Here is a 13,618-nt window from a genome sequence, read left to right as displayed (position 1 = left end):
TTGTGGTTGCTGTGAATTTAAATTCAGTGAACACAGAACAAATCCATCTTTCTTACCCACCTTTGATGACATTTCTGTGCATCGCTAAACAATTATTCTGATTCATATTTCAGTTTCCAGGAAGGTCCTGATGACTTTATGAGAAGATTTCAACTGTGTTGTTTGACCTAATTTTTGTGTATTTGCAGCTAAATGTGATTTTACATACATTATACTGCAATATTAACTACAGTCACAGCCTCAAACACTTAAAATGATATCAATCATTTTAAATTCACAATTCTTATAAATCCTTAAGTTAAAAACATGATTTAGGATGCTTTATGAGATAATAAATTATCTTATAGAGATTAAATTTCTTTGTAAATGACAAATTAACTTCAGTCAGGATCTGGTAGTTGCAATTTTCTCTTCCAGTGTTGCATAACAATTGTAGGAAATATAAATTTTATGAAGTAAAATTCTTGTGCAAATCATAAGTCACCCAGACAGTAAAAAATATAAATTAAATCTCACATCTATGCAAAAGATCCTTTTCAACTATTAATTTGTGTAAATAAATTGCTTTATTGTAATAATGTTAAGCAACATAAATTTAAAATAAAATACTTGACAAACAATCTCTGCAACAAGCAGGAAACCATGAATCAGACATGCAAAAATATTTTTTTGTAAAATCTTTAACAATTAAACATCCTTCAAAAAACAAATAAAAGGTTAATTCTTAATTAAACAAGTATAAGTTAGCTATGGGTTCCCATTGTCAGAGGAGGACACCGCCTTCTGCATCAGGGCAAAGTCTCGAGCTTCTTGTGGAGTCCGGATGTATGAATCGATCTCGCTGTCGGAGATTTCCTCATCGCCGGTAAAGTTCTGCGCAGGCGGTTCCTCTCTCCTCCTCTTGGCATGAATCACACAGGGAGGAGCAAACAGGACCCTTTTACCCCAGTTTGGTTCCGGGTCTTCAGTCTGGTGAGAGTCATCTCCTTCTTGGTTTTCCATTCTGTCAGTGGGACAGAGTTGCACCACAGAGGATGCGTCTGCAGTCTGATCCCTGCTCTCAGAGTGTTGGGACGGTGCCACCTCCTCTGTTGGAGAGTTCAAAGCGCTGGCCTGAGGGCAATCAGCTAGCATCGCCGTCTCGTGGGTTCTCAGAGCCCGTGTCAGCAGGGTGTGCCGGTGCTCTAGAATATCCCCCACCAGCCGAACAACGTCGTCCCGAGTCACTGCTTCCCTGACCCAGGGAAGTTCCCGTCCAAGCTTACATAGCACTTCCTTCATCTCCGTTATTCTCGTTACAGCTGGATTACGCTTTTGCACTTTGGCCAGGTGACAGAATTTGTCGAGGGAGAGCCTGAGGCGATGTTTGTTGGGGTTCAAAGACTGCCAGGCCAAATACGTTGCTGCCATCATGATGGGTAGGGGCCGTCGTCCGGTCACGATCCAGGAATCTCCTGCCAACTCCACCAACGCTACGGCTCGTTTGGTCAACACCTTGGAGTCCTCTGCCAGCTCTTTAGTAACGTCTTGTGCACTTATTTTATATCTGTCAAACAAAAAATATGTTTAATCAGATTTAACAGAAAACTTTTGTGAATTGTGTCTACAGGGGCAGTATTCTGTGTTTTCCAACCACATGGTATCATTTTGTAACTCGATCGAGTAACTTTGTCACGTTCGGTTGTTATAAAAAGGCTGTATATATCAAACATGACTCAAAAGAAATTTGACTTCGCAATTTTAACGCCTTGAAATTGGTACTTTGTCCCGTTAAGACGTTCCTGCTCTTTCCGACACGCTGCCTTCAGGACGTCATCGCATCAACAGTGCTCTATTAAGGGTTTACAAATGTTCGTCGGAGCGTTGGACTGAGAAATAGTTCATATAATAAACTTAGCACCAAGTTTTTGCTCATTTCTGCTGCTGCTAGTTTGAAGCAGAAGTGAAGTTTATTCACAATGGTTAAGGACCATCCAACAGACTAAAAGGCATATGGAAACTTAAATGCACATCAAAAAGATGGAAAACCTCATTGTATGTTGCTGCTAATGTCTTTATACAGCAGTTAATGGTTGAGATGCAGGAAAACAACATAGAAAGGACACCAGGCGTGTCGGTTTTTTGCATGATGATGGTCAGTAGGTCAGAGCACATCACTATGAAGCCACCCTCCTCCCTCACACCACACTTGGGACCCCTGATGATCCACTCTAGCATCTCATTGAAAACTCTGTGCATGCTCATTCATAGAACTCTTGCACAATTATTTCAAGTAACCAAATATAAAAGAAGCTTCCACACCACTTACTCCTGAACATGTGCTTCTATGACATCTGCGATATTGACAAAAGGAGCCTGGATGTTCAGGATCTTGATCATTTCCTGGTAAACGCCTCCCAGCAGCGTCTGGTCAGCATCCAGGAGGCTGCTGATGGTTCCCAAAGTGATCGGCCAGTCCCGCTGTCTGCAGCTCACGTACACGCAGCAACCAGCAAGCACCTCCTTCCTCTGGAGCGTCACGTTGATGAAGCTCTCCTGCTGGTAGGCCTGCCTGAAATACATCAATGCCAGTTCCTCTATTTCACTGTTGAGCCGGAGAATCCGACACATTTCTTTCACGCGCTCCAGACCTTAATGTAAATGTAGCAGAAGGAAAAAATAAAATAAAAAATTAGCTTTGTATGAATATTCCAGACACAATATTTTTTCTTCTTTTAAATTAGATATTTTCCTGTAGTGATCTTAAGCTAGAGTGGAACAGGATTTATAAAAGTCTTAAAAAATATTTTGGCTTCTTTCTTGTTTTTTGTTTTTTTGTTTTTTTAATTACTATTATTATTTTGTTTTGCTGACCAGTGAACATTCAGGTAGTGGTTCATTTAGGAAAAAAAAAAAATCACAAATCATGGCAGGATCAATATCTGTAATACAGCAATAGCAAAAGATTGTTTAGACACAGTTTTTGGTATTTCTTTTTATATTTAAAACACCATGCATGCAGGTTTTACAGAAAATAATAGGTCTAGCTGGTTGGAGTGACTTCTACTGTCCTCTGTTCTCACATTTGATGTGTATTTTCAGGTAAAGTTCTGTAAGAGAGGTCAAGAGGGATTAGGATTAAAGAAAAGGGTTTAAAAAGGATGACAATATCTTTTCCTGATAAGCACAAGTATTAATAAATGCAAGACATAACCTAGCCAAGTAGTTTCTCTTTCTAGAGAATATAACAACAGGCATCGTCTTGTTCACACAAAACAAAGAAAAACTCTTTTAAGTTGTATTTTTGGTAACTTTATTAAAAACCACCTTGTCTCAAAAGCACAAGGTGCTTTTTTGCAGCTAACGGACATGCATAAAAAAAATTCATCTGAACTAATAAGTAGATTTTAAAGCAACTTTTAGAAGAGAACCTGCTTTTTTCACCAAGGTTTTCATCATTCTTCAGGTCTTACAGAGAAAACTGGATTAAAAGAAGGACTAACAAGCCTCAGGCCTAAAAACTATCCCAACAACACTTCATGTTGAAAAGAAAATGAAAAAATACATCTTGCAAAAAGATGACAACACATCAGAGGTGAATCATTCTTCAGTCTATCAACTTTGTGCTAAGAAAAAGGTTTGAAAAGCCTTCAGAAAGTCTAAAAAAGTACTGCGCAGGCCACTTTAAAAGATTAAAAGAAGGTCTGGCTCCTTGGGGGAAAATCATCTTGTAATGGCTGAAGGCTTTTACGCAGTAAAAAGTGTATACATATAACAAGCACAAACTGCTTTGGGACAGAAGAGCTCACCTTTTATCAGATTGAGGCAGGGTTTTTTTGTCACTGCTGTGGTCCTGCTGTAGCTGACATCTGTATAGAAAAAAAACCCACAATAAATTGAACCAAATGATCGGCATTTTCCCTGGAAATCCATTGGAAATAACTCAAACATTAAAAATTCACCCGGTTACATGTTTGATCATTCCTCTTTTAGTCAACATCAACTTCTAACGCTGGAACAAATTTCTTACTTTGTTCCAGGCTGATATGTAGAACCAATTTCCCTCATCTGGTTCACATTTTAGCAGCATGAAAGCTGAATATATCGACTCAGACATGAAGCCTTAAGAGTATTCCCTCTCCTGACACCTTCCACATAAATCTGATGAAAAGCAAGTCAGGTGATCCAACAGTATATTGAGGTAATATTTAGTTAAACCTTCACAGTGTGTTTTTGTTTTCACTTCTCAGAGATTAAGCATTCAAGTCATGAAGATGAAGCAGTAGAGGATGTATTTTACAGATCTGTGTCTCTCAAGGCAAAGTAAATTAAATGTTTTATCTGGCACACACATTTTAGAAACAAATGCAATTCAAAATCGGTTTCACAGCAGGAAGAAAAAGGCAGAAAATTATTTTTATGACAGCAAACATAAATATTATCACACAAAAAACAATTAAATGTAAATTTCATGAGATGGAGAGAAGAAATAATAAAAAAATGCTTAACTTTTAAAGACAGAATAAATTAAGGGAAATTACTTGAAAGATTTTTATTTAAGGCACACGTTATTTTAACTTTATTTAAAAATAAAAAATAAAAATATGGTGCCACTTCTGATGTACTTTCTTTCTTTTTGGATATATTGAATTTAACATACAATTTTTTCCCCAATATTGTGGTTGTGTTAAGGGCTATATAAATGATTTTATCTAGATTTATGAATAATATAGTTATCTGATCAATGGCTAATCTTTCTCAGTGATAATCTTAATCAGTGATAATCTACTGTAATCTAAATAAATGCATGTATATATGAAACTATGGTTGTTAATTGACATTTTCTATGAACGAGGGTGTGTTGGTGTCCTGTTCCTACCTGTACCCCCCACCGGGTCATCGGCCAGGGTCCCCTCAGACACCACAGAGCCGCAGTCCACGCACACCAGCTGGGCTTGGCAGTAGAGATCATCGTCCACTATGTTGGAGGAACCACAGCCCGGACACTTCAAACCCGCTGCGAACATTTTCCAGTCATAAACATCCACTTGTTTAACCTGGACTACACTTTGTGACAACAACAGGAAGCGCCCTAGCGGTGTACGACCAACAAACGTAACCGGTGGGAAGCTTAGATGTATCCGGGTAGAAATAAGCGAACTAACAACAGTTCCGTTTAGGAAATTACACTTGAAAGAGCGTTCAAGGATAATCCGATTATACTTCAGTAAGCATGTTATACAACCTTAGTTTTCCCTCCGCAATAATAAACAATGAAATGTGGTAGCAACAATAAGAAGAGACCTCAGCTGGGGGGGTTGGGCTGAGGCCAAAAAAGTAAATTAAATAAAAGAGTAGCTTGTATTCTACGGCCACTATATAACGGTATTACGTTAGTCACATTAAATTGTGACATTGAGACTACTTTTTCAATCATTGCAATAAATTTAGTCAAATCAAAGACAATGTAGAGTAGACTGAATTCGAATCCTTCACACTATAACTTAATTGACTTGCTGTACAGTAAAGTTGCCATGTTTGGTAATTTGCAGTAACTTAAGACAATGTTTAACTGCTACAGACACTTGAATTCTTTAACTAAGAACAATTAAAACATGTCTTACCTTTAAGCAAACGGTAGTCCATGAAATGCCAAGCAGACTCGATGTTCCTGTGATGAAAATGCCTTGGGCGGGAAAAATTAAGGCCTCCCAATGAGTAAAATGTATCAATTTTCTGCACTTTTGACTTTACCAATGAAAATAAATAAATTCTACTTATTGTTTTTCTGCTGATTTTATTTAAAAAAATACAGAGTAAAATGCAATTTAAAAAGTAATCAAATTTGGTTAATTCAGCTCAGTGAGATTCCAAACTGCACAAAGTCTTTTTTATTATGTATAGTTTGCTCTTATTTATTTAGTAAATATTAATTAATCCTGATCACAGTTTTTTCAGTGTAGGTGAAGTAGCAAAAAAAATCACAGCATGTAGTGAGTGTATGTTCCCACGTCATGTCATTCAATCTGCACTGGACTTGCCCAGAACCTGAGCAGATATAACCATAGACTAAAAAAAAAAACTAAAAAAAAAACTACATTGCATTGTAAGTCGATCAGCATTTTTCTCCTCTTCTTTCCTTTTGAATGGACAGTTGACAAACGAGGACATTGTTAACATAATACATACATAATAAAATCCTAAATTAAATTAATTTATTTATTTATGGTCACCAAAAGGTTATTTATTTAAATAAATAAATGTAATTTACTTACGTAAAATACATTTATTTATTTGCAAATAAATAAATAAATTTATAATTTATTTATGTGTAACTAAAACATTATTTATTTAGAAATAGATAAATTTCTTATTTATTTATAAATAAATTATACATTTATTTATAAATTTATTTATTTAAAAGAAATTTATTAAAAAATGTATTTGTTTATTTTAAATAAAGAATCCAATTTATTTATAAATTTATTTTATTCACATAAAATAAACAAATTATTTATTAATTTATAAATAAAAATATTATATATTATTTATTTATAAATGAATGTGTTTATTATTTCTTTATCTATAAATTAATTATAAATTAAATGTATTTCTATATTCATTTATTTATTTTTGGTCGCCAAAAGGTTATTTATTTAAATAAATTAAATTTATTTACGTACAATAAAGAAATTTACTTATCTATTTAGAAGAAACAAAAATAACTAGAAACAAGAAATAAACATAATTAGAATCAAAAGAATTTGAGGCGGACACCGGCGGATGAGCAGCCTTTGAGGACGCCGGCGGCAGAGCAGGAACCAGGAGGCCGATGGGACTCGCTATGAATCCCAGGAGGCAGTCTGGGAGATCAACAGGACTCGCTACGAATCTCTGGAGGTCAGCCTGGAGACCAACAGGACTCGCTACGAATCTCTGGAGGTCAGCCTGGAGATCAACAGGACTCACTACGAATCTCTGGAGGTCAGCCAGGAGACGAACAGGACTCGCTACAAATCACTGGAGGTCAGCCCAGAGATCAACAGAACTCGTTACAAATCACTGGAGGTCAGCCAGGAGACCAACAGGACTCGCTACAAATCACTGGAGGTCAGCCAGGAGATCAACAGGACTCACTACGAATCTCTGGAGGTCAGCCAGGAGACGAACAGGACTCGCTACAAAGCCCTGGAGGTCAGCCTGGAGATCAACAGGACTCGCTACTAAGCCCTGGAGGTCAGCCAGGAGACCGACAGGACTCGCTACGAATCTCTGGAGGTCAGCCAGGAGACCGACAGGACTCGCTACAAAGCCCTGGAGGTCAGCCAGGAGACCGACAGGACTCGCTATAAAGCCCTGGAGGTCAGCCTGGAGACCAACAGGACTCGGTATGGACTCAGCAGTCCAGCGGGCCTCAAGCTCTCCTGCCAACATCTTTCAAGCATTAAGCTCTTCCGCTATCAGCCCCCTAGTGTCAAGCTTCCCCTGACACCGCAGTCCTGTTGTCCTCCTGTTGTCCATTCCACTGCCACCGATAATCAAGTGTGAAGCCTGGAGCCCTTATGACACTTCTTTATTTAGAAGTACAATATTTTTTTATCCAGTATCTGAGAGTGTTAATACATCCTCCCAGAAGTGTTTTGGGGAAGCCTCTGATCACACGTTTTAATACAGACACCTGCGCCTGTGGCTGGTCTGAAACTGGTTGGATGTCTTCGTGGATTTTCTCTTCAGAAGGCTGGTTCAGTTGTTCCATTTCAAGCTGCAGCTCTGTGCTCATATGCTCCAAGGCAGTGCTTTTCTGCTCCAGTGCAGCCTTTTCCTGCTGCAAGGCGTTTATTATATTCTCCAGCGCGGTGTTGTTTTGATCTAGAGTGGGGCATTTCTGCTTCACGGCCATGTTTATTTGCTCCAAGAAGTTATTTTTCTCCTCTAAAGAGGTTTTCTCTTGCTCAAAGAAGTTGCTTTCATATTCCAAGATGTTGTTTACCTGCTTTAAAAGGGAGATTTCCTGCTTCAGGGCAATTTTTTCCTTTTCCAAGGCAGTGTTTGTCAGACCCTGAAGGGCGGCATTATCCTGCTTCAGGGCGGTGTTTATTTGCTCCACGGTGCTTTTTTCCTGCTCCAGGTTGGCGATTTTCTGCTCCAGGGCAGTGTTTTCCTTTTCCAAGGCGGTGTTTTTCTGCTCCAGAGCAATCTTTTCCTTCTCCAGGGCAGTGTTTGTCAGACCCTGAAGGGCGGCATTATCCTGCTTCAGGGCGGTGTTTATTTGCTCCACGGTGCTTTTTTCCTGCTCCAGGTTGGCGATTTTCTGCTCCAGGGCAGTGTTTTCCTGTTCCAGGGCGGTATTTTTTTGCTGCAAGGCACTTTTTTCCTGCCCCCTGGCGGTGTTTTTCTGACCCAGGGCAGTGATTTTCTTCTCCAAGGCAGTGGTATTCTGCTCTAGGGCAGCCTTTTCCTGCTCCAAGGCGAGGATTATATTCTCCAACGCAGTGCTTTTTTGCTCCAGAGCGGTGCATTTCTGCTTCATGGCCATGTTTACTTGCTCCAAGAAGGTATTTTTCTCATCTAAAGAGGTTTTCTCCTGCTGAAAAAAGTTGCTTTCATCTTCCAATATGATGTTTACCTGTTTTAAATGGGAGATTTCCTGCTTCAGGGCATATTTTTCCTTTTCCAAGACAGTGTTTTTCTGCCTCATGGCGGTGTTTCTCTTCTCCAGGGTGGTGCTTTTATGCTCCAAAGCAGTCTTTTCCTTCTCCAGGGCAGTGTTTGTCAGACCCTGAAGGGCGGCATTATCCTGCTTCAGGGCGGTGTTCATTTGCTCCAAGGTGCTTTTTCCTGCTCCAGGTTGGCAATTTTCTGCTCCAAGGCAGTGGTAATCTGCTCCAGTGTGGTGCCTTTCTGCTCCAGGGCGGTATTTTTTTGTTCCAAGGCACTTTTTTCCTGCTCCCAGGTGGTGTTTTTCTGAACCAGGGCAGTGATTTTCTCCTCTAAGCCAGTGGTATTCTGCTCCAGGGCAGCCTTTTTCTTCTGTAGCGTAGTGTTTTCTTCCATCAGAGTATATTTTTCCTTTTCCAAGGCCATGTTTTTCTGCTCCAATTTGTTATTTTCCTCTCAACATTTTGCTGAGGTCAACCTGCTTCTTATATTCTTCCTCTCTTCTTCTTAGTTGGATCTTTAATTCCTCTCTTGATTCGAAACGTGCCTGGCTCTCTTCTGACATTAGGTTGGTCTCCTTCAAGATCCATTCGAAGCTCAGCTGGGCTTCTCTATTTAGCAGTTCATCGGAATCAGAAGTTGGCTGCCAGTACATTTTTGATTCTGTTTTCTCTTCGAATTAATCCTCCTAAATGACTTCTTTGTTAGAAAGGTCTGTGTTCACTGACTGACAAAAAATGAGAGCAGAGCATATTTTCAGAATGTAGCTTTGTGATGCGCTCTTTGTGACATCAATTCGCATGATGTCACAAATTGATGTCACTACCTCAGAAGAACAACTAGAAAACTGCTGAAGTTTGAATCAAAACAAACTTTATTGCTGAATGCATCTCGGCTTAGCTGATGGCTATTGGAGACAGTTGATCTGGTAATGTATCACCAAGGCTGAAATACACACTTAGGAGTCAACAGTTCTTGAGGACAATGGACTGACACAGCAGAGTACCAACGGTCAAAAGGAAACATTGTGCCCGAAAACAGAAAAAGGGGAAACGGGCGGGCCTGTTGACCCAGCTGATGCCAAGGAAGCCACCGATTCTGACTCTCTTTCGTGATTACTGAAATTCGTGGTTTGGGTAATGTTATCATTAACCAGAACTATATGAGTTACAACAACATTTAATTTGCCTTTGGGATCAGTAAAGTTGAATTTTGAAGGCAAAATTTTACCAAGTTTTTTTTTTTTTTTTGTACACTTTCTGGTGAAAATATCTTAGTACACTTAAAATAAGACAAAAACTAATAATCAACTTTTAAGAAGATATAGGAACTTGTTTAGTAAATAATTTCTTAAAATTGCTGAAGAATTATTAGTTCCATTGACAGAATAGGATGCTTAAAACAAAACATTTTTTCCCCAATTATAAGTGAAATAATCTGCCAATGGAACTAGTATTTTTCATCAGTATTAAGGAAAACAAGCTCCTACATCTTCCTGAAAAGTTACTCATAAGTTAGTTGTGTCTTATATTAAGTGTACTAAGATGTTTGCACAATAAACTAGACCAAAACTACTTGGTGAGATTTTGTGTTTTTGCAGTGAGGGAGCTGAAAACAATCGGAAATCATTTTTATTTCCAAAAGATGTGAAAAATTATGCCAAGTTATGCACTAAAATAGAGCATACTGAAGTTCATAGTTATAATGTGAAATGTTTTGTTTTAATATGATTAATATGTCAGTTATTAATTGGAATTGGAGAAAACTCCTCTTTGTAGAAAGTGATGGGGCTTCTGTCCACAAACTTTCTCTATTCTATTCATTAGCTCCTGATCGATTTTACTGCTCCCAAACCTCATTAAACAAATTTAAAAAAAATAAGAGAAAGCAATGTTTATCAATCCGCCATAAAGGATTATCCCTCCCCTCAGACTTAAAGCTAACTGGACTCCCCTATTAATTTGTCATAATCGACTCCCTTGGCGTTGGTGGTTGAAACTGTCTGTTTGGTCACTGTATTGCCAAAATAAATGGGGGTTGTTTCTGCTGCCGGGCTGTTGTTCGGCCCGGCAGCAGAAAAACCCCCCCATTTATTTTGTTTTCAAACTCTAAATTAAATTCCTTCAACTATTCTATCTATTGCTTCTCTTTGTGGTTTAAAGACTGAGTCAGTTTCGTTCACCGACGGTGGACAACTGCTTTGTAGTCCTGACCAGTCATCTGTTTGTAGTCCATTTTCAGCTTCAGTAGCAGCTGGACAGCAGCATCAACCTGCAGAAAAATAAATAAAACAGAGCCAAAAAAAAAAAAAAAAACTATTGAAAAAACTTACCAGTGCTTTGTGTGTTTGCTTTAGGTTCCTGATTTTGCTGTGGTGTCTTGGTTTCTGTATGTTGTATAATGGTTAATAAATTACATTTTGAAAACTACGTTTGATATTTATCCTTACAGGATAAATATCAAATTAATTTATTAATTTGATATTTATCCTTACAGGATAAATATCAAATTAATTTATTAATTTGATATTTATCCTTACAGGATAAATATCAAATTAATTTATTAATTTGATATTTATCCTTACAGGATAAATATCAAATTAATTTATTAATTTGTTCCCATGTTATAAAGTGGGAATGGATTATATCAGGTGGCTAAAATATTGGGTTCCCCTCCTTTAACTTTGGCAAATAATAATCAAATGTCACCAAATCCACAGGACTCGTTGTTGATGAAGAGAGGAATAAACACAGTTAAAGACTTTCAGAATTAATTTGTTCTCATGTTATAGAGGGGGAACAGATTATTTCAAGCAGCTAAAATATCAATTCTCTCCTCTCCTCCCCCCATAACTTTGGAAAATAAAGACCAACTGTTTCCAAATTCTCAAAAATTGTTATGTGTGACAGCATGTAGTATAATAGAAATTGTCTTAATCCCGTAATCTGTCTTATTTTACATATTATTATTTACAGAAAGTCTACACTGTCATCTTTTTAGGAAGTCTTAATTTTCATGCCCTGCTATCAGCCAGCTTCCATCCTCTTTTACCAGCAATGAAAAATTATAAACACACACAACGTGTTGGAAAACTTGGTGACTGACGTTTATTTGTCAGGCTTAAGTGACAAAAGTTGGAAAAAGACCGATTCTCTTGGCGTTTCAAATAACACAAAACAGCGTCATGAGACTTCGTTTATTTATTTATTTTACAATTTTGTTAACAACAGCTGCCGATTAAACTGAATGTTATGTGACGGTACCTGTGCTTTACAAATTGGCAACTCGAATTCTAAGGTCACTAATTTAATAAATGTAAGGTTGCAATAATAATAATACTTTAAAGTTACCTTTAAGGCACACAGGCCTGCTACATATGAGGCGTGAGACAATTCCACTCAATCCAATCAGTTTATTTATTTCACAGTTGTCTAGTCAGAAATATATTAATTAAAAACCACTCACACATTAAAATGACAGTTATGGCTCAACTCGAAGATGGCAGTGCAAATCAGGAAAGTGACCTACAAAAGAAACACAGCAAACAAAATAAAAAAAAATTGTGCACCAAACCAAAGAAAATACCACCACCCGGAAAGTCCACCACCAACACCACGGGCTGGCCGTTCCTGTCAAAATAAAAGAAACATTCAAATTACATATATTTCATAGTTATACAGTTCAGTCCACAGCAGTCCAAGTTAGGAGTCCGTCCTGAGACGAACCGCCGAGCCACAGCAAACGCCGCCTAGAGCGGCACTAGAAGGATCAGGACGAGCTGGTACGGGATGAAAAATGCACTTTTTGTTTTGAGAGCTAAACACTCGACAAGCTCCTTAAGTTTTCACATTTAATAGCGCTCATTCATGACGTCTTTTACATTGCGGTAGAGGAATTGTGGCAAACTCTTCTTTGGAGGCATTTTCTAAAACAGACACATTTTAGGGATTTTGCAATCATTGTTTTTCAATTGAAGCCACTCCAAAACCTTCATTTATTTTTGTTAATGTTCTGAGGTGGACTTAATTGGTAGTTTTAGATCCCTACCATGTTTCATAGCCCAAATCAGGTGAGCTGAATGTCAAGAAGTGATGGCTACTGTCCTTCAGGATATTCTGGGGAAAAAAATCAGCATACATAGTTTCTAAATTATGTCACTTTGTCCATGTCTTGAAGAAACAAAACAGCCCTGGAATGTATTTAATGTACTGAGATGTACTCACAGAGAAGTGTATATTTTAAATTTATTTCAGCTTATATTATTCAAATGTATTAAACATTAATGAATATAATTGCATTTCATATTTAATATTTGTCTTTTTTTTTCCCCACAATTGCAGCATTCAGAGTATTGACAGAATTAATACTCTTGCAGTTTTCTAGTTTAACATTTTTTTCTGCTGCTATATTATGTAAGAATTTCTGTTTTTGTCACTTTAACCCAGCTGTGTTGTTTTCTGCCAATTAAACAGATGATGTGTCCGGATGTGTTCAGAGGTCCTTGGGGAGAAAGGCACTGCAGGGTCTCACCTGTACAGACTACCAGAGAGTGTAGCTGTGCTCAAGGTACACAGACATGGCCACACAAGACTCAGTTCTCATTAACAGGAGAAAGAAATCATATAATATCATCCATCAATGTTTTGTAAAATAAATAAATAAATAAATAAAATGTTTGATGTTTTGGATCTAGAGTGTTTGCTTAGCCTTTTAATATTTGTACAACTCCCAATGGCACCAGACATTTTTATGCTTTATTGTTAGCAGTTCTTACTTATTGTTCAAACCGGTCTAAAATATCTTCAATTTAATAGATGAAACTTGTAAAAGTAAAAATGCTGAACTCCTAAAAAAATGAGATGTGAGGAGACGAGAATAAGTGCTGAATGAGCAGAATAAAGTTCAAAGTCTCCTCCTGTTGATCATTGACTTATTTTTAACCATGGTGAAAAGTTTGTCCCTTTACAAGGTTCATTCTGTC

The 13,618-nt window shown here is 37.7% G+C and overlaps 1 protein-coding gene across 1 annotated transcript; it reads right to left on the bottom strand.

Moving 5' to 3' along the window:
* Window positions 1–543: 543 nt before the first annotated feature.
* Window positions 544–5,710, bottom strand: brf2 (BRF2 RNA polymerase III transcription initiation factor subunit). Its single transcript, XM_044096581.1, has 4 exons — window positions 4,859–5,710; window positions 3,789–3,848; window positions 2,309–2,630; window positions 544–1,546 (listed from the first exon to the last, which is right to left on the bottom strand). Exons 1-4 carry the CDS (start codon window positions 5,004–5,006, stop codon window positions 748–750), a joined length of 1,329 nt encoding a protein of 442 aa, XP_043952516.1. The 5' UTR covers window positions 5,007–5,710; the 3' UTR covers window positions 544–747.
* Between the last annotated feature and the right edge of the window lie 7,908 nt (window positions 5,711–13,618).

The sequence above is a fragment of the Gambusia affinis genome, linkage group LG17, assembly GCF_019740435.1.
Source record: "Gambusia affinis linkage group LG17, SWU_Gaff_1.0, whole genome shotgun sequence".
NCBI lineage: Eukaryota > Metazoa > Chordata > Actinopteri > Cyprinodontiformes > Poeciliidae > Gambusia > Gambusia affinis.
This window is presented reverse-complemented; position numbering and strand designations above follow the sequence as displayed.